Source organism: Cimex lectularius, unplaced genomic scaffold (assembly GCF_000648675.2).
Source record: "Cimex lectularius strain Harlan isolate CLEC.00 unplaced genomic scaffold, Clec_2.1 scaffold174, whole genome shotgun sequence".
Classification (NCBI taxonomy): domain Eukaryota; kingdom Metazoa; phylum Arthropoda; class Insecta; order Hemiptera; family Cimicidae; genus Cimex; species Cimex lectularius.
Window position 1 is genome coordinate 504,200 of NW_019392881.1, and position 24,579 is coordinate 528,778.

At 39.1% G+C, this 24,579-nt stretch overlaps 1 protein-coding gene across 1 annotated transcript; it reads right to left on the minus strand.

Moving 5' to 3' along the window:
• Positions 1 to 2,122: 2,122 nt before the first annotated feature.
• LOC106661794 lies at positions 2,123 to 7,306 on the minus strand. The gene has a single exon (XM_014385477.2). The coding sequence runs from the start codon at positions 7,304 to 7,306 to the stop codon at positions 2,123 to 2,125; it is 5,184 nt and encodes a 1,727-aa protein (XP_014240963.2).
• Between the last annotated feature and the right edge of the window lie 17,273 nt (positions 7,307 to 24,579).

Here is a 24,579-nt window from a genome sequence, read left to right on the forward strand (position 1 = left end):
TCTCAATTAATAATCTCTTAATCCATACTGGATTGCAGGTGTAATTACTCGGAATCGGACAGTTCGTTTGATATGGGAATCCATGTTTCTTTTCCCTCTATTATTCATCGAGTATATTCCAAACTTATTTCAGGATGATTTTACTACCGATGCCGTCTCCTCAAGTTCACTCTATGACTCTCCGTAAGAATTTTATTTGACGTATGGATTTGGCTAACCCTTCACTGTTCATTTTATTTTTCAGTTTCATTTTTGATTGCATAGGTTACTTATTCTCAAAAGGCATTTTTGGTTTTGCTGAAGTCAAGTCATATTTCACTTATATCTGGTTGAGATTAAAAGATCACACTGCAAAAGAAGGGAAAATTCGAAAAGCAGGTTGAGATGGGAATTTGGTGTCCGATAGATCGAAGTCACGATAGCTCAAGCGGTCAGAGCAGCGGAGTATTGAGCCGAAGATCGTGCGTTCGATTCCCGCTCGTGACACTAACTTTTTCATTTCAACTAATACTTTACATAGAGATTAATTAACTGCAAAATATCTTCTATTCTTATAATTATCTGATCGTTCGTAAACAAAAGCTAAAGCGGATCCATTTGCAACTAGACAATTGCAAGGAGTTTGTCACACTGCATCAAACATTATTGTCAATGTAGATGTTAAAATAAGAGGTGATAATGAACATCCTTTTCGGACACTGATTACTTTTAATAGAAATGATAAATTGTGGAGTGAGTGTGTTGTTCAATCTTTTTAAAAAGATAGTTCCTATTTAATTCATATTTAATTGCGTTACAATTCTCGCTTTTTCCACGTTGAAAATTGTGCTGCATTAAAAATCAGCTTCTCATTGGAACGTCGCGCTGGCGGGGGATCAGCGGGTAAAACAAAACTGTGAATAGGAACTGTCTTTTTAAAAAGAATGATCCTTTTTATCAACCCAATAAATTTCTTCCGAATATAATTTCTGTTTTCTCATATAAGACTTTTCACTCTTATTAGCAATGATGCTCCAGAGAAGGCTTTTGTTCTCTCTGTAAATCGCTTTCTCATAACTAATAGACAGCGATTACAAATTAAACTCCCGCTTCTTATTGTTTAGCTGTATCATAATTGTAACATTATTAATGTAGGATCAACATTTCAAAAGGCGGTTGCTTATTATTGAGCTGTGCCGTTTATAACATGTGTTCAGAAGACTTATACCACGATAAGTTTTGGACCCATCCAATGCCTCTTTCTTAAACAAGAAATTGCCACTGCTCTCCTCCAAGTTCAGGAATAGCCCCGATTGAATCGATATTGCCGAAGATGATTTTTAACCATTAAGCAAATCCCCATATGTTCAGCAGTTCCAATTCCATCCAGTTGTTTTTCTGTTATTCATTTAATTTGGTGCTTCATACTTCGCATTATACTGTCGTCTTGGTATGGCTCAGATCAAACAGATATTGTATTGTTTAAGTTTTGGCCCTGTTGGGGCTTCGGCGACCTCAAGTTAGGGTCGAGGTATATCTTTACCCCGCGGTTCGAACAAAGGGAAAATAAAAGAGAATGCTGGATAAGTTTCTGCTTTTATTTCACACAAAAATACTTGTAGAAGTAGAATGACAAAATTAAATGGCTTACTCGCACAAACTACAACAAAAAGATCGGCTTGTCAAATACAAAATAAAATGAAGTAAAAAAAATTAAAGAAAAATCTACAAAAACACAAATGAAAAAAACAAAAAAAAACAATCGACTTGCGTGTTCTGGGGTACCCCTATTTAGCCGGCGAAATGTAAGTCAGGCGACGCGTTGACGCGGCGGCAGGCGTTCAGCAGCAAAAGGCAGATGCGGGCAGCAACAGGTCAAGCAGTAGTTCCGACCGAGGCTCGAGCGTAAGTAAAAAGTAAAACTCCGAGTCATGTCAACAATCCTGTTATCGGCGAGTTAATTCCGTTGTTGTCAACATGCCGATCACCGCGGCTCGGCCCGAAAGCGTACGGCCGTAACACACCGCCCACCAAATTTCAGGCGAAATTTCAACTCGAAGATCCCAGAAAAGCACAACAGAAAGATGAAAAAAAAACAGAAGAAAACAAAGGGGCGTGGGAAAAGAATGTGTCACTGGAGCAGTCAGGGCTCAGGCAGCAGAGGAGATAGACGGACCACTGGTCGTGTGTACTCTCCAATAGGCGTCTTGACGCGTACCACTCTCACTGTTCCATCCTTGCCTGGGTACTTCTCGATGATGCGGCCGATCTGCCAAGATAGTGGATGCGCCTGGCCGTCCCTTAAGACTACAAGGGTTCCCAACTCAAGGTTGTCGGTTCGCTGTTGCCACTTCGGCCGTTGTTGGAGAGTGGTGAGATACTCCAATCGCCACTTCTTCCAGAAATCCGCTGTGCATTTCTGTAAAAATTGCCAGCGAGTCATTAGATGATGAGCGTGATCAGACCAGTCCGGTTGGGGTAGTGACACCAAGGCGTCACCTATTATAAAATGTCCGGGTGTCAATACGTCGTAATCGTTAGGGGATGAGGACATCGGATACAGCGGTCGGGAATTGAGGATCGCTTCGACCCGGCTCGTGACGGTAGATAACTCCTCGAACGTCAATGGTTGGTACTGGAGAACTCGTGTGAGGTGGTACTTCATCGATTTCACGGCCGCTTCCCATAGACCGCCAAAGTGGGGAGCGGCCGGCGGGATGAAGGTCCACTCTATGCCTCGCTTTACCAGTTCTTCCTTAATTTCTTGGTGCGTTTTCTCTGCGTTCCACCATTCGTAGAGTTCTGCCAGTTGACGCTTGGCTCCTACAAAGTTTGTCGCGTTGTCAGACATAATTTTGCTTGGGATTCCTCTTCTGGCGATAAATCGATCCAAGCACGCGAGGAAGGCAGACGACGAGAGTTGTGACACAACCTCAATGTGTACAGCCTTGGTTCCGAGGCAAACGAATACGGAGATGTATGCTTTGCTGAGAGCGGCCTTGCGTCTTAAAGATTCGCGGATTGGAAAGGGGCCTGCGAAATCTACTCCTACGTTCAGAAAAGCTCTTCCTTGTTCGAAGCGTGAGATGGGCAAGTCCCCCATTAAAGGCGTAATGGGTCCAGCTCTCAGGCGGTGGCAACGGACGCAGTGATGGACCCGAGATCGAACAAGCCTCCGAGCGCAGGGGACCCAGTATCGTCGTCTCAGCAATGCCAGGAGAAGTTGGGGTCCAGCATGAGCGTATACTATGTGGAGGTGGTCAATTAGCAACTGGGTAAGGTACGACTTATACGGAAGAATGATCGGATGTTTGAATTGGTGGCTCACAGGTGCATTAGCCAGGCGTCCGCCCACCCTAAGGAGACCGAGAGAGTCCACATATGGATTCAGTGACCTCAAGTCTGTCGACCCCTTTCTAAAATGGTGTTGCTGCACGGACTTTATTAAGGAGTGAGTGGATGCGTTAACCTCTCTTAAACTCAAAGTGCCATTAATCCGCTGCTCCGTCCGAACACGTAGGTTCTCGATGAACCGTCGTACGTAGCCAACGGCTCGCGTTAGTCGAGCGTATGACGAGAATCGTCGTATCAGGTCTTCGATTGTATCAGTCTCATCCGTAGCTAGCAGAACCGTCTGCGGCTTAACTTCTGGTAGATCTGTTCCCTCTTCTACATAAGATTTCAGGGGCCACTCGTCCCTCGGGCGTTTGATCCAGTCCGGGCCCTCTTGCCAAGTGTGTTGGCTCACAAGAGTGAGAGGATCCGTCCCTCGCGATGCGACGTCTGCAGCGTTGTCCTCAGATCGCACATGAAACCAGGAGCTGAGGGAGGAGTGGTCCAGTATCTTGACGACTCGGTTGGCCACGAACGTCTTCAGTCGGTGAGGCGGTAAATGCAGCCAAGACAAGACCGTGGAGGAGTCGGTGAGAAGCACGATCTCATGTATGCTCAGGCTAGTCAAGGTGTTAGTCAGAGATCGTAGAACATCGACCAACAATAACGCGGCGCAGAGCTCTAGTCGCGGGATGGTGAGGGTCTTCAGAGGGGCCAGACGGGTTTTCGCGAAGAGAAGATTCGTGATGGGATCTTCGCCTGGGCTCTCTACCCGAAGGTAAAGGACCGTTGCATAACCCAAGGCGGAAGCATCGGCGAAACCAAAGAGGGTAGCGCGAGTAGGATGATATGGAATAAGGCAGCGTGGCAGTTTTAGGGAATTCAAGACCGGCAAATAATCATAAAGTCGCGTCCATTCAGTGCCAAGTTGTTCTGGAATTTGTTCATCCCAACCGATCTTGCATTCCCAGAGTCTTTGCAATATCACCTTCGCTCGGAAGACTACTGGTGCCAGGTAGCCCAGAGGGTCGTACATTCTGGCGATAGTCGACATAATACCTCTCTTGGTCAGAACGCATTTTGCCGGTTGTATTTTGAAGGACAGACAATCTATGTTCGGCTCCCACTGCATCCCTAGGACTTTCACGGTCGCGTCTTCGAGGTTAGACAGCGGAACCACGAACGTCAGCGATTGTTGATACATTCCATCTGGAAGGTCCGTGACGTTACTGCACCATGGCTTTAAGGAGAAACCACCCTTTCTCAGCAAATCGGTTAGCTCTTGTTGAAGCATCCTCGCTCCTTTAACAGTGTCCGACCCGGTCAGTATGTCGTCGATGTAGACATTCTCCATTAAGGCTTTAGATGCTAAGGGATACCGTTCACCCTCATCCTGGACCAATTGCCTTAAAACCCGGAGTGCTAGAAACGGAGAACAGGAAAGTCCAAAGGACAGTCTATGAAACTCATCTTCCCGGACAGCCTCGGCGGGATCAGACCTATAAAACAGGTGTTGGAATCGCTGGTCCTCGTCCGCGAGCAGGATCTGCAGATACATCTGGTTGATATCCGAAGTCATGGCAAACTTGTGGACCCGAAACGTCAGCAAAACGTCCTTTATGTCCTTCTGTAATTTCGGTCCGGTCAACAGCTGATCGTTTAGCGAACCCATTGATGTGGTGTGGGAGGCATCGAAGACGACGCGCAGCTTCGTTGTGGTTCCATCCTTCAACACCCCATGATGTGGAAGGAAGTATAAGCCATCACGAACAGCCACCGACATGAATCCTTTCTCCATGTGGTCGCGGAACACTCGGTCATACTCAGCTTTCAGGGCGGTATCTCTCAGCAAACGCTGTTCTAATTTATTGAAGCGGTGGCGTGCACTCAGCTCCGAGTCGCCCAACATAACCGGAGTATTCTTGAAGGGTAGCCTGACGACGTATCGTCCATCCTCCCGTCGTGTGTGCGTTTTTGCGAAATGCTCTTCACATTGAGTGTCCCGCGGATCATCTTTCGGAACACCGATGCTCTCTTCGACGGTCCAAAACCGAGACATCACCTTATACATGTCATCAATGTCATTATTATCCGACGGGGAGGCTGCGAATAGTGAAGCTTGCTTCCGGGGAGAGAGGACGTCGACTCTTCCAAGCAGGACCCAGCCGAAGACCGTATTGATGGCGTCGGGGAGACCTTCAGGCATTTTCTTAATATCTCCCAAAAGAATATCGGTCAGAAGATCCGCTCCCAGAAGGAAATCGACTGGTCCGGGTGTGCAGTAAGAGGGATCGGCCAGATCGAGATCATTCATAAACGCCGACCATTGGTTAGGCAATTTCCTTAATGGCATGTCCTCGCATATTCGGTCAATCACAATCGCGTTAACCCGTAGGCGGGGTGCGGGGGTTTTTCTCGGCATTAGGATGCACGCGACTTCCAGCTGGGCTCCCTGTATGGCGCTGTTCCCAAGACCGACTAATTTGTGGGCCTTAGGTTTTCCTGGGAGCGACAGGCGTTGAGCGCATTCGTTTGTTATAAAGGAACGCTGCGACCCACTGTCTACTACAATTCGGACTGTGTAAGGCTTGCCGCTAGATCCCTGCATTCGTGCTTGAATAGTCCCCAGTAGTACGTCAGTGTCTTCCTTTGATGATGCTGCCAGCACAGCGTGTTTTGAGTCAGATTTGAGGGGTGCTCGCGCTCCTCGCGTTGGTGAACGTTCGACTGTACCTATGTCTTCGTTAGGTCCTTCTGCGGAGACGCCAAGAGGTGAGCCGCTGATCGCTTTTGCAAAATGGAGCAAGGTGTGATGACGGCCGTCGCATCGTCGACATGAGCGTTCAGTGGGACAGGCGGGGCTAGAGTGTCCAGAGGACAAACAATTAAAACAACGGTTCATCATCTTTATCTTTTCCCAACGTTTCTTCGTATCCCACGAACGCAGTACACTACAATCGAATATTCGGTGTTTGTCCCGACAGATAGGACACCGTAGTAGTGCGGATGTGGCCCGAGTTGACATGAATACGTGTCTGGTTATTCTTGCAGTTTTGGTATCGGATCCAGAGACCGCGGGGGAGCCGGACACGAGCGCGCTTGACTGTAGGGTCAGGATCTGCCTTTGCAGAAAATCAGCGAAGTCGGAAAAGCTAGGAATTTCTTCCCGTCCGCCGAACTCGTTTTCGAATCTATCCCGCGTCTTAGAGTCCAAAAGTCGCAGAGCGAAAGTGTGCAACACGAATCCGCTCGGGTCGGGAAGTTGCATCCTCCTAAAAGCGTGGCAATTCTCAATGACGACCGCCGAGAAGTGTTCCAGGGTCGAGCAAGTTGCCTTTGTTATTGGTTTAAAGTTGAATAGCTGGGTTAAGTGGTTCATTGCCCTGATGCGATTGCTTTCATATCTCTTTGTTAGGGCTTCCCAGGCTTGCAGATAGTTTGCTTCGCCAATCGAGATTGCGGAGATCACCTGTGCGGCAGACCCCTTCAAGCACGACTGCAAATAATGAAACTTTTGGATTTGGGTTATGTCTTCGTTCAGGTGTACAAGCGCCGTGTATGTATCCCTAAAAGAAGACCAGCTGGTCAGGTCACCGTCGAAGGAAGGCAGCTCTAAACTCGGCAATCTAAGTTGAACAGAGTGTGTTGCTGACTGAGTAGAAGTTCGATTGTGAGACGAATTCGTGTCTTTCCTTTTTGACAAGGCCAAAGCTTCATAGTACTGCGTCTGGATGGTCGACTTCAGGGCGGATAATTCATCGCACGGCATCTTGGCCTTCTTCATTAATAAGCGTATATCCCGGAGTAGTTCCAAGAATCTCTCGAATGCGCTGTCGAGACGAGAAATACGAGCCTCGAAAATAATAGGGTCGGCGGCGTCCATTTGGCATTGTTTTCCAATTTTCAAAGTTTCCTGAATGTCTGCAACTAAGTCGTTGATCTCATCCCGCATACATTCTATTTCTAAGTCCCGATCTTCTGAGATTTTCGGCATGGTGTGACTCGATTACCGCGTTGGATCGTACAATTAAATCAGAATTGACAAATCAAAAAAATCAGACAGATTCAAACAATTTTTTTTTTTTTTTTTTTTTTTTTTTTTTTTTTTTTTTTTTAACGGAATGTGAGCATAAAGCAGAAGCTTATCCGGCCCGGAGGACCACTTTGTTGGGGCTTCGGCGACCTCAAGTTATGGTCGAGGTATATCTTTACCCCGCGGTTCGAACAAAGGGAAAATAAAAGAGAATGCTGGATAAGTTTCTGCTTTTATTTCACACAAAATACTTGTAGAAGTAGAATGACAAAATTAAATGGCTTACTCGCACAAACTACAACAAAAAGATCGGCTTGTCAAATACAAAATAAAATGAAGTAAAAAAAATTAAAGAAAAATCTACAAAACACAAATGAAAAAAACAAAAAAAAACAATCGACTTGCGTGTTCTGGGGTACCCCTATTTAGCCGGCGAAATGTAAGTCAGGCGACGCGTTGACGCGGCGGCAGGCGTTCAGCAGCAAAAGGCAGATGCGGGCAGCAACAGGTCAAGCAGTAGTTCCGACCGAGGCTCGAGCGTAAGTAAAAGTAAAACTACGAGTCATGTCAACAATCCTGTTATCGGCGAGTTAATTCCGTTGTTGTCAACATGCCGATCACCGCGGCTCGGCCCGAAAGCGTACGGCCGTAACACCCTCCTTTTTGCCATTTTTCAAATGTCGTGTAATCGGATTGGATTCTCGACGACAAATGAAATGGCCACGAAGGGAATTGAAAAATGGCAAAAAGGAGAGAAAATTCAAAAAGTGCGGTTGAGATGGGAAGTTGGTGTCCGAGTGGATCGAGGTCAAGATAGCTCAAGTGGTAGAGCAGCGGCGTATCAAGCCGAAGATCGTGGGTTCGAATCCCGCTCGTGCCATTGACTTGTTTTTATCTCAACTAAAAATCTTAATTAATTGTAATTAATATAACGATAAAAATGTATATATTTTGAAATAAACAACAAAATACAAATGTCCATTTTTTTCTTTGAGTTTATAAGTAAAAAGGAACTATATCTCTAGTTTTGATTAACGTCAATAAAAAAACTGTATGTATGGCGCACATGTACTATACTTGAAAGGCTATATGAAAATAGCTACCTTAATTTGACGGGCATTTTACTATAAAGATAAATTAAAATCAATCCTTTAAAAACAGAGCTATTCTTTTCACAAGAACAGTGCTCTTACGTGAAGGTGATTTGTCGCACCGTGGTGGTATAATTCCTTTGTCATAATCAGTTAATTACTAAGGTAGGTTTATGGTTGGACAACAAATTAAATTCCATCATACATATTAACACACTAACAGCAAAAAATAAGAAAGCAGTAAAAAACTGTTTCCACTACTAAATAGAGAGTCAGTGTTGGAGTCGGGCAAATAAGCTTTTGTTTAATGTTTAACGAACACGAGCAGCTATAAAAAGCTGCAAATAGTGCAAAATAAGTTCTTTCTTCTATCTACATGCTCCCCACGACGTAAACAAATAGCTGACCTACACAAGAAAATTCTTTTCAAATTAAAGGCTAAGTAACGCTGGAATTTTGGGTACTATATGTTGATATATGTGCGTGCGAAAGGAAATCTAGTGACTTGGTAGCCGCCATAAGAACACCACGAGAAGGGAAAATAAACATAACAATTTGGAAATTCATATACCTTCAGAAGAAAAGTTAGCTTAATTTTTTTACTATAAATTTTTGGTTCTTTCTTAGTCATGGTTTTTTGTCAGCATTTTACCTTATAAGCTAAATTATTATTTTTTCATTCATTGGGAATTCATCTTACTTTTGTGAATATAGTCTATTTAAAAACTGAAATCACCCGTATTCATACTTATGCACTTTCATATTTTCAATTAATGATTCTTTTTATGTAAGGTTTTGGTTGAAACGAAAAAGTTAGTGTCACGAGCGGGATTCGAACCCATGACCTTCGGCTCAATACGGCGTTGCTCTAACCACTTGAGCTAACGTGACACTAACTTTTTTGTTTCAACTAAAAAGTTAGTGTCACGAGCGGGATTCGAGCCCATGACCTTCGGCTCAATACGGCGTTGCTCTAACCACTTGAGCTAACGTGACACTAACTTTTTTGTTTCAACTAAAAACTTATATTGGAAGAAGTAATTTGGTCAATAGACCTCTAAATATAATAGACTTATGTACACACTTTGTAGTATTGTGCATTGTAAATAGTAATAAAATATATTTATTTATCTGCCGGTTATATAAAAGACTATGAAAGTCAGTTGTTTTTGGCTGTTTTGTTCCTTCGGCATTTGTTGTCCAGATGTTATTCCCCTTCTCTGTTGATTATGAATGTTTCATCGCAAATCTTGACAATTTCAAAGGCTCTTGCATTGTGTATTCCGTCAGAACGTTTGATACTTGGCAAAAAGACAAATTACCCCGAGCTTCACGTCATAAAGACGGTTGTTTGCACCTCAGCCGAAACATAAATCTGCTCGTCATGAACAGTAATCCCGGATCAAACCCTCACATATCAAATGTTCAACATTCTCCCCTTTCGCAGGGCGTGCACGTGAACTAGATTATCATAACTTTTCAATTATAGCAGGCGCATCCTATTATATTCAACAGCCACCTTTACATACAACTTTCGTCAAACTTAGGACCCTTCGTCTCGGGGGTTAGAGTCGAGAGGGACCGACACCCTTCGCCCCTTGGAAAAAAGTAATTTCTTTCAGTTTGTTTTTTCATTATTTAATATGCCCTTGGCCAAAGATAAAACTTTCTCTTTTGTGGAAAACCGGTTTACCCAAGACAAAGAGATTCTTGTAAAACGGATTAGCGTTGATTTAGCCATACCATGGAGTATGTGGTTGTTCAGTTTGTATTGCTTGTTATGAGGCCGTTGTAATGAGATAGAACGGGCAACTTAATAAAGTGCAATAAGAGAAATTAAATAAACATAGAAAAGGACGGTTCTATAACAGATTCCGGTGCTAGAGGCTATTGTCGGTAATACCATTAGGCTTGCGGCTTACCCCAGTGTCAATACACAAAGAAAATCTTCTGGATTTCCACCTCGCTCCTTACCCCGCCCCCGGCACCACCTCGTCAGTCTCGCACCATCCGTATTGTTATTTTTTCACAATTGGTTTACTCTCGGGCCAGCAACGCAGACCGGATCCCGCTTTTATCCGAGCTCTCCTCACCGTAAAAAAATCAATAGCGGCGGCGGAATTCAATTCGTAAACGTGGTCCTCCCTTGGTAATCCGGATGGGGCTCGGGCGTGGGACCGGGAAAGCGCGAGGACGCAGATTATAAGGCAGACGACCGAAACTTATCCTCCGGGATAAGTCCTTAGAAAACGGAAGAAAGTACCGATATTTATATGTAAATAAATTCCGAAGTATCATTCAAGACGGCAGGATCCAAACAGTTGACTCTTCTGGATACATTTCCATAAATAACACATACCGAAAACCTCGAAGCTGATACCAAAAATCTCACAGAATATAAATTTGCAATTTAAAATCAGTACTGAAAACGACAAGACGTGATGGCATTCTCACGTTTCGAACCGGTTTCTCCAGAACATAGATTTTTTTTAACTGGACACTAAAAACAAAGTCCGATTGACATTCAGTTTTATTCACAACACGGTCAGACAAGCACTTACGTTACTATTCGTACGAAAACGTAAATTATCACAGGGGCCGTCAACAGACAGTTGGTCCAAAATTAAGCCATTTTGTCATTCTGAACCTCCTCATTATCGATCAAAACCTGCCTTCGTTAGTTTCCAAATGTTGAAATCACGATTATCACAGACGAACAACCTGGTAATGGACAAAATCTGTGGTCGGTCTTATTACATTCAGACCATGGATTGTTTATAAAAATTAAGCAGTCAGTTTTTATCCACTTAGTTACCTGCACACTAAAATCGGCCGTCTAATAATATAATTATTATATGTGTTATTTATCTTTATTTCGTGTTGGCCCGGACAATACTGACTTTTTGACTTAATGGGGATATGCCTAGCGTTTTAAAATGATTTATTAGGGATAAAACTACAATATTTGGCAATACCTAAATTGGGAACATTGATTTATTGGCTTCATCGTGAATTTATCACGCAAACTTTAGTGTATAAAATAACTAAATAATAGAATTTAATTATTTTAAATTGAATGAATTTGACTTGGTAAATCACTTTATATATTATTAAATTCACTAGTTTTCGCGGTCCACTTGACCAATTAATATATTTTAGTTAATTAAGGTTTTTAGTTGAGATAAAAAAGTCAGTGTAACGAGCGGGATTCGAACCCACGACCTTCGGCTAGATACGCCGCTGCTCTACCACTTGAGCTATCGTGACTTCGATCCCTATTCATGCCAAGAAACCAATATGTAAAAAGAAGAAAAACGATAAATCTTTTTATTCCAAAGAATGATTCTTTTTTCTTATTCTATCATTTTTGACAATTTTTTCGGTCCACTCGGAAAACAATTCATCTCAGCCAAGACCTTACACAAAAAATATATTTAATTTAAATTATTAATAAGGTCAGTTATGATTACTAAATACCTATATGGATTGATATAATAATTAAATGCGTGGTATTTAGTGACTGTTAGCCAATGATTATTTGGAGATCGTGAAGTGCGGTTTGGTGTGATGTAGGTTTCAGAAAATATTTTCTTTGTCCCGTCAACGTTTCGATCTTTATTGAGATCATCTTCAGGGCCTGGGATTTATAAACCCTGTTTAAAATTTACAAATACATGTAGGATGTGGAAAAAATGAATTCATACAATGCTAGAAATTTTAGACTCAATCAAAGTATTTGTACTCAAAGTGTTTGTTTTCTGTTTGTCATTATTGGGTGTCGTGTTGAGAGTGCCAGTGAGATATTGATGTTTTATGTTTTATATATGATTTTGAAGAAGTGGGGAAGGAAGTCGGGACAGAAAGACATTTTTATTTGAGGAGTTGGCTTCTTTGAGGTAAAAGGAGCCGACAGTGGGAAAAAATGGCTAATGGTTCGGCCTGATTATCTCTTCAGGATTATATAGACGGGGATAATTAGGGAAAAGGAAAGCTAAATTGTTGAAGAATTACACTATGTACAAAAAATGTTTGATGTGATGAATGTAATGATTGTTTTATATGTTTTGTGTGATGTGATGATAATATATCTATGTCATCGATATTGAATTTAAATAATGATATTTTGTACCTGCGATTGAGTTTTCCTTTTTTTTGTTACGTTTATTTTTGTTTTGTTCTGTGGGTAATATTTTTAGATTGTTGAAGTCGAAATAGTGTGGGTGTTCAAAATGGTGGGTAGCCAGCCAGTGCAGTAGGATTTTGTTTGGCTTTTTTGCAGTCATAGATCGCATTACACGACTCCAAATAATCATTAACCAACTGTCACTAAACGCCACACATATCTCAACATGGTTCATATTAATCAAAATTAAATCGCTATAGCTAGACGTGTTAAAATTAAAGCATGTCGTATCCGAGTTCAAAAATAATAGTGATAACATTTTATGACGGATTTCCAGGATTCTACTCAGGTTTTACGACCAGAAGACGATAACAATCCCAGGTCCAATAAATTTGTAGTACGGGCAGTTAACGGGTGGCGGGACCACAACTGCAGATAATCACCGTTTATGCAGCCCGGCCGGTGCAACGTCATCAATTGGCAGTTTGGTGAAACAAGAAGGGTCCGAGGCACAGGTGTATCCTATTGGTCCACGGGGGACGACAGCATTGCTTTTAATATCGTGTGCAGCTGCAATCCTCCCATGTTATGAACTTTCCCCGGAATTTCCCATTTCAAGTTCAAGAAGGTCTTTTTTTTTAATAAAGAGTCCTTTAAGTCAATCCCCTTAAGTAAGGAGTCTCGAAACAATATTCTTAAGGAAAACAGCATCTTGCGTGCAATACCTAGTATTAATAACAGAGGAATTCTGTATACAAGAGCCACCCGCAGAAATAAGCTGAAAACCCGTCCGGGAAAAGGGGCGGAAGGGAATAATTGCATTTTTATACCGACTCGAGGGAAGACGACAGGGAATCACAGTGAAAGTCGACCAATGATATTAAATCAATCGGGAAAGCAATCAATCTACCAAAGGGAGCTTCGGAAAGAAATGACCGGTCTGCCGTAGTGGGAACTGGGTGCGATCTCTCAATCTCGGCAAGAAGTCACGAGGGAGGATTCGCGTTAAACTTACAAAACACATTCATACTCAACCGCCCGGAGCTGGAAAGCTTTCTGGTGAGATATAAGGCGACCCTGGCACTTATTTACGAGCTTTGGGCGTCAGCACTAAGAACCATGCTTTCTTTTAAAGCATTCGTATAAACAATTCTCCTAAGGACCAACCATTTGTGTACATTTAATTGTTAAGATATTATTTAAAGTAATTGCTAAAACAATAGACTTCGTTATTTTTAATTTTATTATTAATTATAATATTGTGAGATTTTTCTCATGCGGTCCGCAGAGTATTGAGTTGTTTGGTCCGTTTCCGATAATATTGGTAGGTTCGAACATCTCGCCATCTTCAGTGACGGGGGAGAGGAACAACAAAGAAATATAGTTAACTTAACTAAGACTTACGCACAAAAAACCCTGAAATCGTAAAGTTACGGTCTGCCTAACATTACTGGATTGGTCTGTTCGCCATCTTCAGTAGTATATCTTTGACCAAACCAGCAAAGAAGGCCTGACCAAAATGATCGATTACCATCAAATTACAGGTTCATCACCTCTCAGACCGCTTGGAGACATCTCACGATTTAACAAGAAACATCTTTGAAAAATTGCTATTATAGATGTATTAACTATGCCATCGTTAGATTAACAAGTCGAAAGAAATAATGTTAATTAAGTTGGTTTTTAGTTGAGATAAAAAGTCAGTGTCACGAGCGGGTTTCGAAACCACGGTCTTCGGCTAGATACCCCGCTCCTCTACCACTTGAGCTATCGTGACATCGAGCTCAAGTGGTAGAGCAGCGGGGTATCTAGCCGAAGATCGTGGGTTCGAATCCCGCTCGTGACACTAACGTTTTTATCTCAACTAAAAACCTTAATTAATTGAAAGATATTGGTCAAGCGGACCACGAAAACTAGTTAATTTAATGAGTTTATTTTTTTTTCTTGTGTCGTTACTACTACGTTGTCTTGTGTCCAATGTTTTAAATTATCTGTTAAAATATTTTTTTAATAAAATATGTCTAAATTTACTTCCCTGAATGTAATCATTAGCAGCTCTTTGGATCAAATTGGTCTATTATGAAAATTTCTCCATTTTCTTTCAATCCCATCAGAAATGTGGGAAAGTATGTAATCAAAGGTATCTATTCTCTTTTCGTAAATTCCATAAATTTTGAAGGCTTAATTATTTATAAAGATGATGAAATTCTCCAAAGATTTACGTTTGGGCCCTTTTAGGGCGTGTGCAGAAACTTTTCTCTTTTTATTTCCAGTTTCAACAATATATTATTTAACAGCATTTGAAGTTGAAAGAATTTCTTAATACGTTTCACTCATTTTTAAAGAAATATTTTCTATTAATTGGTTTCATTTAAACATAAATAAAACGTCACCTACAAAGCAGAGATCGTCGCTATTGTCGAAGCACCACTATAAACTTTATATCATAGAAATGAATTTATTGCAGCCCCAACATAAACATACTTTAGGTAGTGCTAGGTACTATAAATGAAATTAGATTTTTAAACTAGTTTTAAAGACTTACAAAAAACATTACATCACAGCAACAAAGAATGTACGATTCCTTGAAGATAAATTTTCTCACTAAAAATAATCGTTTTTTTTTTTTCAAATTACCTGTAAAATTATGTACAAAGATATTTAACAGTTCTTATATACGATGTTATTATTTTTATAGTTAAGCCTTAAGCTTTTATAGTTAAGCCTTTTAAGCCTTGAGAAAGAGACGATATAATCTCCAAACGTTGACATTTTAAAGAAATGTGCATTTTTTTACAATCCAAAATCGCTTCCTAATCGGATTATTATTTTTTAATAATAAATGGGTTTTTTATCCTGTGTATGAATTGATTATTATTTTTACTCATAAATTATACTTAATGAAAACGAAATGTAATCTGATGCCATTCGGGTAAGCTTTCAATACACTCATGATGGGCATAACGAACCATACTATATTGTATGCTATAATAATTATAGTTAGTAATGTTAGTGGTAATAATACTAAATTTTAGAGAATGAACGTGAAAGAAAAAATGGAGGAAGATTTTATTTTCTAGTGTAATGAGCATGTCGACAGAAGTTTTCTTGTATTGCTTGGTGCGTACGCAATTGCGCAGGGATTAATTGGTCTTTCTTTTCCTTTTTTATCTTTTACGTATTCACGTATAAATTTTATACATTTCAAAACACATTCTACTGTTGAGTGATTTTACATGTCCGACCAGTCTTTCGACTCGTTTACTGCTATACCTGAAATAACCAGGTGTTCGGCAACCGTCATGAGCAGGTGTAGACGATTCAAAAACAAACAACGTCGATGTCACTAGATTAGAATTTTTCGGGTTTAAAAATATAACCATACCATAACATATACATGTTTGCAGTGATTCTCATATGAATTGGTAATTACTGTAGAATTCACAATTACAATTCACTGAATTATTTGATCTTCCTCTTCTTCTTTTTCTTAAGTACTCCAATTGTTGCGATGTTATTATATCATTACATAATTACATACTTATTAATTAAATTTAAATCATCAGAATTTTATGAAAAACTATTTATGCTTTTTCAATTAGAAATTTTTTTTAGCAGTATAATTACAGCATTGTATAGAAATGTACTAATTACTTTTGAATCGCATTTGTACAAAATATACAGCAAACAAACAGACACAGTTTGACAGTTTGACACAGACAGAGTTTTTTAAAAATAAATACAAAAGTAAAATGGATAATAGTTTTAGAAAAGTTAGAATGCGAATAGTACTTTCAAATATAGTATGTATTAATTTCTTTTGTAATTTTAAATAGGTCTATTGTATTTACAGTAAAAAGAATGAAAAGCCGTGAAATATTATTTTATTTGTTCGTCTGCCGACGCTAGTTGAGGGCGGAAAGGGGGCCTTTTTCCTCCCCCAAACGGCATAAAAATGCAATTATTTCCCACCCTTTTTTCTAAATCGGTTTTCCACTCATTTCTGCTGGTGGCTTAAAGTAAGCGGCTTGCCTTGACAGAATTCTTTTACCCTATTAATTATTAATTAAGAACAGGAAATGAACAGAAAAAGTAAATGTTATCCAAACACTAAGTCTTGGAACTTATTTTACTCTGTACATTTATCTGTCAATCTAACATATATAACGTTACCCGTATCACTATCTATCTAATTCTCTCTATCTATGTCCGTATATTTATCTATCTATCGACATTCCTAGCTATCTCTCTCTCTCTCTCTCTCTCTCTCTCTCTCTCTCTCTCTCTCTCTCTCACGCCTCCTCCATTAATTTAATGTCCTTTCGTAAAAGCCTGTTGTTCTTCAAATAATAGACCGTTTTAATTTCTAATGGGAATGATGGTTTGGAAGGAGGAAAAACCGGGGACAAATTGCCTATTTCTTATGCAACAATTAGCCGGGAGTGCTTCAGGAAAATGTGTTACAAACGGCAGAACCTGGTTTCCGACTGCAAAAACTACTGATTAGTGCTGAGAAGTTGCCGTCGGAGTTGGCCGTGTTTTTTGCCTATCCGGCCGAGAGGCACAACCAACCGCAAAACGAAAGGGGTTGGTTCATGCTGAGGAATTGGAGGCAAAACAAGCCTATTGGTAAAACTGTCGAGTTTCAACTTAGCAGTAACTCAGAAGATCATGCCTTTGTCAAGGTGTTTTTATACTTTACGGAGTGTTTCAAAGGTGCAGCCAGTTCACAACCGTCATTCGAATTAATTCTAAGTGGAATTTAAGGTCAAGAAAAGGATTGACTTTCGGAGATTGGTACAACTGAAACATTGTGATAAATGTTTAAAATTGCAACTTCCCTTTCGTTACAGCGCTAAATTAAATCGACTGAGATGTAATTGTTGTAGGATGTCGGAAAACCGAAGCTGATTAAACAAATAGGTCGAAGGAAAGGGTTCTAAAACCCTGTTTTTTTCCTCCTCTTTTTCCATTTGTTTTTTGAGCACGCGAGACGAATTTGGTTAACCCCCTGCCCGCCGCAGGGCAAATAGCCGCTACCAGAATAAACACAGTTTTGGGGGTTGAACGAGATGTGATGTTTGTTCGGGCGAATCTCCCTCGTCCGAGTCAACCCCCGGCATCCGTCTTAGTCGAAACTTAACTAAATCCCTCCTCGGGGCCGATCTTGTCGTCGGGGGAAGAGATTCATTGGACTGTCCAACGGTTCGGGCTTCATCTGATAAAACGGACAAATTAATACTAGGGGTCGTAGGCGCAGGAAATTAACGTGGCCAGTGCTTCCTTTGAAGAGAAAAATGTGCGAGATCCCCCTATAGATGGTTCTTGTGGGCAACTTAAAAATCAAATTTTGCAATTATCCAAATTTTAATACATATTAACAACTAATTCTAATTAGGTCGATTTCGATAAATTTTGTGTGCAAACCCTAGCGTTTTTGGTTTATCAGGCGCGTTTCACCTTTTTATGGTCTTTTTATGTAAAAGAACGATTTATTTTTTTATTTTCGTTTAACTGATATATAATATTATATGAAAGAGAGAGAGAGAGAGAGAGAGAGAGAGAGAGAGAGAGAGAGAGTGCGTGAGAGAGAGGGAGTGACCGACAGACAGATGGAGAAAGAGATAGAATTTTTATTTTATTTATTTAAAAATATATAAATATTTAAAAATTATTAACATAACCTAGAATTGAAATTAACCTTGGAAAAAGTATTTTCTAGTGTTGTGAACCGTGAATTAGATAAAAACCAATGTAGAAATTCTAAAATTATCTCTGGCCGGCTGTAAAAGTTGACCTCGTTGATAAAAAAGAGTAATAAAAGCAAAGTTTTCCTTTGAGGAACAAATATATTTTTCTTTGCATCGATTATTTCTTATATTCAAAGAGAAAAGGAAAGAAAGAAGTTTATACATGAATAAACATCCAAGAGGGATGTTTTTCATTGTAAATTTTTTCTTTAATATTAATGTTGATTTTATTATTGTTAAAATCTGCTTATGCTTTGAGCGTTTTAAAGAGTGCTTTTTCACTTTATTTTAAATATTTTTTAAGCCCGTCCAGTTTTTTTTCTCAATGAGTCTGTCATTTTTGTACTTCCTGATCTTATCTCATACCTGATGAGACAGAAGACGTGGGCAAGAAAACAGGGTAAAAAAAATTAGGTTATAATCACACATGTTCAAAAATAATCAGTGTATAACTTGACAAAAACAGTCGTACGTTCGCGGTCTATTGCTACACTCGTTTCAACATTCACAAAATTAAAACGTTCCAGCACATATTTTATTTTGTTTTTCAAATAACTTTCTAAAAATAGCTCTGTCATCAAGAAACGGATATTAAAAAATAAAGATATAGAATAGAAAAATATATATAGTTAGAGTGTTTATAACTACGTTAATAAATATACTTTTTAGAATTTTAATTTTTAGAGCCTTAATCTTTGGACATCAACAGATAATTTGCAATATACATAATAAATTTAGATATTTATTTCTATAAAATAAACTTATTTTAAAATAATTCACTAGTGTTCGTGGTCCGCTAACAATAACAAACCAAATAACATCTTTCAATTAATTAATCTGTATTTGAGGTATTGGTTGAGATAAAAAAGCCAGGGTCACAACCGGGATTCGAACCCACTTAAAAAATGGCAAAAAGGAGGGAAAATTAAAAAGGTGAGGTTGAGATGGGAAGTTGGTGTCCTAGTGGATCGAGGTCATGATAGCTCAAGTGGTGCAGCGGCGTAATTTGGCTGAAGGTCGTAGGTTCGAATCCCGCTTGTGACACTTGACCAATAACTTAAATACAGATTTAAAATAATAATGGCCAATATTGTTTTTTGAAATAAGTTAGATCTCAGATATACGTCAGTTACATCTACAAAAAAATCGGATTGATTAAATGTCTGCAAAAATTGTCCAATGTTTACGTTAAGGACATAACGGTGGATGAGGGGTAGATATTTAGATAGATGGGTACAAGGAAATAAAGATTGATAGATTTATTGGTTTGAAAATAGATACAGGAGAATAAGAGATATATACAGAGAGGTAAATAGCAACAGAGGGGAGAGAGAGAGAGAGAGAGAGAGTGAGAGAGAGAGAGAGAGAAAGAGAGAGAGAGAGAGACAGACAGACAGACAGACAGACAAAGAGGAAAAGAGAGAAAGAAAAAATGAGAAAGCAGAAAAGAAAGTAAAATAATGAAGAACAAGACTCAGAGATTGATAGATTTATTGGTTTGAAAATAGATACAGGAGAATAAGAGATATATACAGAGAGGTAAATAGCAACAGAGGGAGAGAGAGACAGACAGACAAAGAGGAAAAGAGACAAAGAAAAAATGAGAAAGCAGAAAAGAAAGTAAAATAATGAAGAATAAGACTCAGAGATTTTTTTCTTGTGAATGCCTTGAAAACGAGTTAGCAATATATATATTACACAGGGTGGGCGACCAAGACCCGAGGGGTTAAATGCCTGGTAGACTCGTACCCCATCCCTAAAAGGTCCGAGATTTGGTCGGCTCAGTGTCCTGCATAAATCTCTTGGACCTGTTCACAAACCACATGATTTTGGACCATTTAATCTCGGGGAGTGATTTGGTGATGTCCTTTCCTTCAATGATTTCAACTCTAGACCTAGCATACCTATCACACTCTGCGAAGTAGTGCCTGGCCGTTTCTTCTTTTATTTCGCAAAAACGGCAAAAGGGATCTGGTAGAATACCCATTATAAAGAGGTGTCTTCTCAGTGGGCAGTGACCCGTCAGAATACCTATCAGCCTCCTAATTCCTTTCCTTGGCAATATCTACCTTCTTGCCAAAATGTGAAAATCATCCGATATGATGAGAGAGAGAGAGAGTGAGACAGTCAGAAGACAGAGAGACATGAGAAAAAGAGAGAAAGAAAGAATGAGAAAGCAGAAAAGAAAGTAAAATAATGAAAAACAAGACTCAGAGGTTTTTTTCTTGTGAATTTCTTGAAAACGCAATATCTAAAATCTTGCCAAAATGTGAAAATCGTCCGATATGATGAGAGAGAGAGAGAGAGAGAGAGAGAGAGAGAGAGAGAGAGAGAAATAAACAAATAAGGAAGAGTTACTTATTCGCTGATAAACATTATTCTTCGATTCAACTTAACTGCCGCCCAAAGAATATTTCAAGAGTGTGTGTGACAGTTAAATCTCGGTGATTTTTGAGGCTTCTCAAATCGTTGGCTTTGGCGTGCCTGTTTTTTACCCAACTGGAATTCGCCATTGTGGCTTTTAAGCTTATTGTTAAATGATGGATTGTAGCGACAGATTTACGTATCGCCTGTGGATTCTGCTCATTGAATAATGTCTGGTATTTAACTCGGGTTAACTGAATCATAAGTGGCCCTCTGTCAATATTGATGCCTTTCCCTTTTAGAGGTCGAATGAGGGCCCCTAGAATCAACACAGGATTAGCTCTGTGAATTATTCAAGCGCTCGAGTCGAGAGCTTCCCACGTATTACTTATCGCAGACATCCTTTATTCCTTTCAGATCCGCTAATAAGTCTTAAAGCAGATATGGTCAAGGCGTGTCTCTTATCTATCAAAATACGGCAAGGATTTTACTTTCACAAATTATACATATGCATATGTCTGATATTGTATACCAGCAGGTGGCAGTTTGCACGAAAAAAGCCAACAAAGGCTGGAGTAATGCTGTAAATCTGTAACTTATATATATATAACNGAAAAAAAGTCAATGGCACGAGCGGGATTCGAACCCACGATCTTCGGCTAGATACGCCGCTGCTCTACCACTTGAGCTATCGTGACCTCGATCCAATGGCAAATACCACACATAAGTAGGACCATATGGCATTAAAGACCACTACAAACTGTAAATTTAATTCATTAAATTCACTAATTTCGTAGTCCACTTGACCAATTAATACATTACAATTAATACTGATTACGGCTCACAAAATTGAATATAAAATCTATATATATATATATATATATAATTAAGTTTATCATATTAATTAGCCAATCTCAATGTGCTGGAAAATTGCGATTTATATAATAATAATAAGGTTTCTAATTAGTAATTTAAAGATGAAACAGTACAGCATTTATTTATTTTACACATATATAATTTGTATATTTACCCAATTCATTACAAATCATCTTGTTTTTACAAAATATTCACAGAATCTTGAGTAAGAGATTCACAAGCATTAACATCCATGCAGAATCCACTATCCATATTTTAATGTCGAAGCATGAAAATGTCCTGGCCGATCAGAACCGTTCCAAAATTAAACATACTACCCGTACAGTATTTACTGCTCATTTCTTTATTTTCTTTAAGTCGTACTCAAGTAATTTTTGTACTCATCATTTTTTTTCCAGCTTTCAGTTCTGGATTGATGAAATTAAACCACGAAGACCGAGCTCCATCAAATCTTGTTAATAATTCACCTGGACGAAATTGGACAGGAAAATCAGCCCTCGCGTCCCTACATTTATATTAATGAAGATGACTAATTAGTGATTAATTGAGACCTGAAAGAGCTAAGGAGAAAAGTAGACATGATTTATTATTAATCTGTATTTCAATTGGTAATTGGTCAATTGATAAAGACAAAGTTATATGGTAAAAATCCAGGTTTTAAAACTTTTTATGCTATTCATAAATGAATTTTTAAATCAGTTATATTACCAAGCGTGATCCGTATAAATTTTAAAAAAATCAATACAAGTTTTAGACTATATTTTACATAGGAACAAAAACAAAATTGTAAAATTATTCGATATACATATTACATACAGCAAACAGATTCGTTTTCAATTATTTCCTTTCACACCGAGATGAAATTTCAGTAGATTGTTTCTGCTTCGTCAAGTTAATCATTGTGTTGAATTACAAAAAAAGTTATTTCGTCTCCACTTGCCCAGTTAAACAAGTTTTTGGTGCGCTATATCGCAATTTCTTAAATACAGGCGGTACCGAAAGGTTGTCAGGAATGACTAAAAATATCCAAGTCCAACACGAGAAGAACTTGATATTTTTATCATCTTGTATTTACCTATGTAATAAAACTGCATATTAATTGTAAGATAATTGTATTTTCACTTTTCCTCCCACCCTACATCCCTTCTATTTCTCTCTCTTGTGCTCTCTCTCTCTCTCTCTCTCTCTCTCTCTCTCTCTCTCTCTCTTTCTCTCTTTCCCTGTCTATCTATCTCACTCACTCAGTCACCCCCTCGCTCACTTTTCTCTACTTTGGTCCTCCGGGCCGGATTAAGCCAATTGTGTTGTTCAGATAGTCCGGCACCGTAGTGGACTGTACAATCAACAACTACAAAGAAAATAAAATAAAACGAAATAATTGAAAACTAACTCACATTCCGTTCGTCACTGTCATTTATCCACGAGCAATCCTGGGAGAAACAGGGAAGGGTAGAAAATACTGAAAGGAAAAGAGGAAACTGTATGGAAAACCCTCACCTCGTGGTGGAGCTTACAGTCGAATATTCGACAAACCACGATGACGAAGTGCAGGATAATTATCGACGGAATAGCAATACAATGCCCGACAATTTAAGCTTTTAACGACAATTTAAAAATTCATACGCAGTGAGAAAAACAACAATCGGCCCGGCGACCGGCTTCGAAGGTGGCGTAAATAGTGTCAATATGTCTATCTATCAATCAATTTATGTATTTCTGTTCATTTGTAAAATCTTTGTTCTTGTTACATCTATTTATCTATCTAACCACCTCTCTCTCTCACTCACTCTCTCTCTTCTCTCTCTCACTCTCTCTCTCTCTCTCTCTCTCTCTCTCTCTCTCTCTCTCTCTCTCTCTCTCCCTCGACCTCTCTATCTATTTATCTTACTTTCCCCTCTCTCCTTTAACCATTTAAATATCTGTATGTTTATCAATTTCTATTTAGATTTCATCCATCACCTTTTTCTTTTTAAATCTCTTATTCTCAATCGCTTTTCTTCAGTTAATTTTACTGGTTTCCCATTTTTCCCTCTGTCCAGCATTTTTTGTCGCTATTATATACATATATATATATTTTTTTTTATTAAATTATATTTAGATACATAATTTTTGTATGATGATTTTATTCAATTCTAAGTATCATTGAATTAATGTTCTGTAATCTTTTTGCAGGTAATTTTACTTTCGAATTTGACAAAACCGTACATTATTGTAAGTAGCCAACATAATTAATTAATGCTCTTAGTTACCTTAATTTAAAAAAATTAATTACCTTAAATGTTTATTGGTTTTTAATTATACACCGATCGTACACCACCATACTAAATCGACAGCTAATATCGATTGAAAATTTTACCAAAATGGAGCATAGTATTTGATTAAAATAATCTATTATTCCTACAGTGATTAATAAATTTTGCGGATAAAAAGTCAGATATCGGCAATGCGCGTACCCAGTTAATCGTTATGTCATCATCACAGGGAGGACATCATGCCAGGATGTTCAATAATTACCATTTGGAAGCACCGTGGAGCTGCAGTGTGTTGACATTAGCTTGATTAAAAGCGGGTTGGAACAGGTTGATCATATTTGATCCAATCACTGATTGAAAATAAAAGCCATGGGAAATATAATTAAAAGAGATTTCGTTGCGATGAAACGAATCGAATGTTTGTGAACTGATTACGGCTCACAAAATTGAATATACAGTCGAACTGTAAACCTGAAAATAGTTTTGTTTTCGCAATTTGACTAAAGTTCTAAGATTATAAAACAAAACCAAATAAATAATAAAATTCTGTAGTAGAAAGTATTTTATTATGGACGATGCTGGATGTTGGTCTGCGAGTCGGTGAAGTCACGCTAAACCGGCATTACGTCATTAATTGAACAATGTGACAGACAGTTCCTCACTGAACATGGCTCGAATGAAGACCGGCCCAATAATGACCCAATACCGGTTCAGCATCAATCGTTTTGGTACTTATCAGGGGTTTTGCCCCATTTGACTTTTTAACTGCCAGCAGTCA

Excerpts from the sequence above, each read along its gene's own strand:
- LOC106661794 (XM_014385477.2), bottom strand. The coding sequence starts at position 7,306 with ATGCCGAAAATCTCAGAAGATCGGGACTTAGAAATAGAATGTATGCGG.